The sequence below is a fragment of the Equus caballus genome, chromosome 5 (assembly GCF_041296265.1).
Source record: "Equus caballus isolate H_3958 breed thoroughbred chromosome 5, TB-T2T, whole genome shotgun sequence".
NCBI classification, from domain to species: Eukaryota; Metazoa; Chordata; class Mammalia; order Perissodactyla; family Equidae; genus Equus; species Equus caballus.
The window spans coordinates 42,943,712-42,948,295 of NC_091688.1; the positions used below are offsets into that span (position 1 = coordinate 42,943,712).

The 4,584-nt window shown below is 56.8% G+C and overlaps 1 protein-coding gene across 2 annotated transcripts; it reads left to right on the plus strand.

Moving 5' to 3' along the window:
• Nucleotides 1-1,022: 1,022 nt before the first annotated feature.
• LOC100061663 (protein S100-A9) lies at nucleotides 1,023-4,107 on the plus strand. 2 transcript variants are annotated; one of them, XM_001493530.5, is made up of 3 exons: nucleotides 1,023-1,196; nucleotides 1,574-1,735; nucleotides 3,669-4,107. In XM_001493530.5, the coding sequence occupies exons 2-3, from the start codon at nucleotides 1,589-1,591 to the stop codon at nucleotides 4,008-4,010; spliced, it is 489 nt and encodes a 162-aa protein (XP_001493580.1). In that variant the 5' UTR covers nucleotides 1,023-1,196; nucleotides 1,574-1,588; the 3' UTR covers nucleotides 4,011-4,107. The 2 variants fall into 2 exon arrangements, with proteins under 2 accessions (XP_001493580.1, XP_014595466.1); XM_014739980.3 differs by having other exon boundaries at nucleotides 1,077-1,196; nucleotides 1,578-1,735.
• The last annotated feature ends 477 nt before the right edge of the window (nucleotides 4,108-4,584 follow it).

Below are 4,584 nucleotides of genomic sequence, written 5' to 3' on the forward strand. Positions count from 1 at the left end.
AGAGCGAATGGTGTCTCCCTTTTTGAAAACCCTGGGATCCTTTTTGGGAATCGATCGAGTGATAGCTTCGAGGCCCAGAACAACTTAGGGAGATGCCTCCCTCCCCTTAGCCTCCCTCCTCCCAAAGGCATAAAGAGCTTCTTTAAGTGGACACTCCACTCGCCCTCACCGGGATAAGCTGGGAACTTGTTAGTTCAAACCATAGGAAGCAAAGTCTCTGCTTCCTGACCCTCCTACCTCTGTTCCCGCCTCACCAGGGAGCCTGTTCAGACTCTGTCTCCCCCCAACTGTGAGCTCAGCGAGGGGGGCCTGTGTCTGTCCTGCTCATGGCTGCTTCCCCCACTGCCTGGCCAGCCAGTGACCAGCAGAGATGAGGGTCCCGGAAGTGTCTGTCAGAGGAAAGAGCCCCGACTCCCCTCTGTCCTCACCCGGGCTCAGAGGTTAGAGGCGATCGGAGACTCTCTCCGCATCTCCAGGGACGGAATCCCTGTAGACTCAGCATCTCCCATCTTTTGAAGCAAGGTCACCCTCCTCCTTGCTAACTTGGGCGCAAGTCTGGCTAGGTCACCAACCTTGCTCAGGTCCCTCTCTGGGCGTCAGTTTCTGCACCTGCGATACAAGGTGCTGGACCAACTCCGAGGGCCCTTCTAACTCTGACCTACCCCTGTGAGTCTAGGAACCCACACCAACCCCTTGTTCTCTGAAGAGCACTTATCACAGAGTCAGGCAGGCTCAGAGGCTCAGCCATCCTCATTGGGCTGCCCACATGGGGGAGGCAGAGTGGGTTGGGCACCCCAGGTGTGCGCAGCCCGCCACCAGCCCCGGGCTAGCACGGGTGGGAAGGCACAGCCTCAAAGGGGGCAGGCAGAGCGGGTGCCAGAGGAGAGGCGGCTGGCTGGCTTGCCCAGGGAGGGCAGGGTTCAGGTGGAGGGGAGGTGAACTAACCAACCAGCTTCCTCCCAAACCAGCTCCAGGCGAGGGCCAAGAATTTCACAGAAAGGCAAAAGGAGCTATGTGAACATTACCTGCCCCACCCCGGCCCCTTTCTGGCAGTGACAGCCCAGCTCAAGGTTACCACCCTGCTCACCTGTGAAGCAATCTTCCCGCGAGAGGACTGTGTGTCCCGGCCCGGAGTGGCCTATAAATGCAGGGCCCGCACCACACAGTCCAACCCTCTGTGTGGCTCCTCGGCTTGGGTAAGTGAGCTGCCAGCGACCTTGGGCAGGAGCCGGCCTGCCTACTTTCCTTACTCCTCCCCCATCTTCCTTTCAAACCGTCCACCAGGAAGCCCTCCTTGATTGACCTGCACACTCTAAAGCCTCCTTCATGTTTTCTTAGGTCCTGTTCTGCTGTTCGTTCTGTCCTCAAATACTCTGCTTCTTGGCATTCTCCAGATATTCTAAACACCATTTCTCCATGTGTGGACAGGGTCGTCTCCCAACTCAGTTGCAGTCCACGTTTTCTTTGTTTCTGTGTTTCCCTCTTCATTCCTGTGAGCAGCCAGTTGGAGGTGTCCAGGAAGCTTGACAGCCTTTTCTTCTAAGAAGCTGAACCCTTGCTTGTCCATCCTCAGACAGAGTGCAGAAAAATGGCGGAACTGTCCCAGATGGAGCGCGACCTAGAGACCATCATCAATGTCTTCCACCAGTACTCTGTGCGGCTGGGGCACCCGGACACCCTGAACCAGAAGGAATTCAAACAGCTGGTTCAAAAAGAGCTAGCGAACTTCCTCCAGGTAGGGCTGGACTCCTGGCAGGTCTGACCCGGCCTGGTGAGAGTCTGGGCTGAGCATGGAGGATGGGGTGCATCTGCAACTATCAAAGAGAAAATTCCAGCTCCTTCCACCCCTCCTCCAGAGGCAGCGGGGGCCCTGTCACTGGAAGTGCTGGAAGTTAGACGGCCTGAGAGGGTCAGGAAAGACTGACTGACTGAACGTGTGCTGTGTGTCAGGTGCTGTCCCGGGCAGGGTCATGTAGTGGTGAACAGAGACCCACTGTCCTGATGGGAGAGACACACAGCAGAGATTGTGACCAACGCAGAGCACAGATAAACCCGGTGCCCACATGTGCCTGAAAGAAAACAAGTGAGGGTGCTGTGGGTGATTGGGGCTGGATGGGGAAAGGTGACTCCTTTGGTGGACAGGAAGGGCCCCGCTGAGGAGGCGACATTTGAGCTGAGAGGGGAACACTGAGGAGGGAAGCAGCTGAGGACGACCCTTGGCAGAAGGCGAGGAGATGCTAAGCCTCAGCTGGGACCTGAGGAGAAGACCTGAGAGGGCTTTCTCATCCCAAGGGTCTCATGGGAATCACACGCTGGGGGAAGGACCCAGCCCAGCACTGCATGTACAAAGCACTCAGTACCGGTTTTTTTCCCTGGTCTGAAAATGATTAGGCAGTTGTACGACAAAGGAGGATTAGTTCCACTGGATCTTATAGTTTTCTTTACAAATGTGGGGACTTTGGGGAAACTGAGGCCTGGACTAAGAAGGATGGGACATTGGGTCCCAGGCTCAGTTCGGATCCTGGAGAAGGCCAGCTTTCCCTGGAGCCCCTCCCCACCTTGGAAAAGGTGGAGAATGCAGCACTAGGAGGTCCTGGGGACGCTGACAGCACCTATAGGGGGCAGCTCAGAAAGCAGGACGCTGGCTCAGGGCAGACAAGAGAGGGTACAGCCAAGAGCTTGTGTGGGCATGGCTTTCTGCCCTGTGACCCCTTCACCCGCCCCATCCCCCGACATCCTCTGCCAGAAGCAGAGTGACAGGCCCGGAGGGGAAGCTGGGACCTGGCCCATGGGAGGCTCAGGAGTGATGCTCTTCCTTGCAGCCATGGCTAAATTGCAGGAAAGCAGACCGTGTTGAAGCGCAGCAGGAGCAGGAAGGGCTGCGCATTGAGCTTGCACCCCAGGTTCTGGGGAGGGGCCTTAGCTGAGGGGTACCTGCCAGTGGGTGGCAGTCTTGTAACCAACTCCCTTCTGCCACGCCTTGACCCTTCACCTCACCTCCCGCCCCCTTGTGTGCCTTATCAGCCTTTGGGGGCAACACAGCACCCACATTGCTCTCCGTCCACACACAAGTTCGGAACCATCTTGTTTTACTCAGGTGCTCCCCATTGTGCAGGTTGAAATGAGTGTCACTAATTAGTGACCCCCAGGGGGCAGGGAGGGGCAGGGACCAGGAGGGAGCCAAGTGGACAGGAGTGCGGGGAATGGGACCAGAGCGGGCTCTGAGTGGGATCAGAATGTGCATTTCCACCTTCTGCCCCCAAGCCTCGTCAATCTGCAAAAGCTGATGACCCTTCCAAGACAGTTTCCTCATGTCTTCCTCAAGGAAGATACCAAGTCTCTGTTAACATCTTTATGAGGACCAAATGAGGTGACGTTTCTCTCCTTACTGATTTGTGACCTCAGGCAAGGTGCTGGACCTCAGTTCCTCTTCTGTAAACAGAGAGGATCACGGTGCCTGAATTGTCTGCGGAACGAGCAGGAAAGTGTCCAGCACACGCTCAGTGTCTCCTATGCTGTGGGTGCTCAGCCGTGGTCAGTTTTAATTTTTGAATAGAGTCCCAGGAGCCAGGTGTCCCTGTGCCTTTGCCATTAGGTCATTTGCTGTGCTCCCTGTCCCCAGCCCTGGCCACATCCTGCCCTGACCATCCTGTGTCCTCCTCCCACAGAATGAGCAGAAGGATGAAGGAGCCATAAATCATATCCTGGAGGACCTGGACACTAATGAGGACAAGCAGCTCAGCTTCGAGGAGTTCATCATGCTGGTGATCAGGCTGACGCTCGCCTCCCACCAGAAGATGCACGAGAATGCCCCGAAACTACCAGGCCACCACCATGGAGGAGGCCTCGGGGATGGTGGCTCCCAACATGAAGACAGCCACGAGGGCGATGGCCACAGCCACGAGGGCCACGGCCACAGCCATGGAGGCCATGGCCACAGCCACGAGGGCCACGGCCACAGCCATGGAGGCCATGGCCACAGCCACGGAGGCCCCGGCCACAGCCACTAATCTGGAGGCCAGGCCACCCTGCCCTGCCCAACTAGGGCACAGTGCTGTGTGCCATACACCTTAGCTGAAGGATGAAATAAAGTCTTCCTCCAAGCCAGTGTGCTGTGTTCTTCTCCCACCATCCCCTTCCCAACCCGGCCCTGCAGAGGTCTGGGACTTAGACGGCCCAGCCTCTTTACTGGGGCTCAAGCCCTTACTTCAGTAATAACAAATGAGGAGCAGTGACAATGTGGGGCTGTCCTGAGCCCCTTGGGCTCACCTCCCCGACTGTTTCCTCAGCTGTGACTTCAGGTCCTAGTCACCCCGCCCCAGCTCAGGACAACCTAGCCAGCCTGTGAAAATGCCCACTGTCATCATAGAAAGCAAAATGAGAGTATCCTTTCCTCTCGGTTTGGGGCAGCTAAAGACTGCCAGTCATCGAGCCCCTATGTTCCAAATGAGGAAAGCAGGCCTGGAGTGGAGAAGGCACCAGTCGAGAGCCCACAGTGGTAGAGCTGGTCACGATGGCACAGAGAGAAAAGGGCGTGAATCCACCTTCTCCTGGGGCTGGATCTCCAGCTCCTTCTCCGGTGCT

Bases quoted from the DNA above. Each gene is read 5' to 3' on its own strand.
- LOC100061663 (XM_014739980.3), top strand. From the start codon at position 1,145: ATGCAGGGCCCGCACCACACAGTCCAACCCTCTGTGTGGCTCCTCGGC. The intron at 1,197-1,577 runs GTAAGTGAGCTG...ATCCTCAGACAG, and splicing joins TGTGTGGCTCCTCGGCTTGG to AGTGCAGAAAAATGGCGGAA. The intron at 1,736-3,668 runs GTAGGGCTGGAC...CTCCTCCCACAG, and splicing joins AGCTAGCGAACTTCCTCCAG to AATGAGCAGAAGGATGAAGG.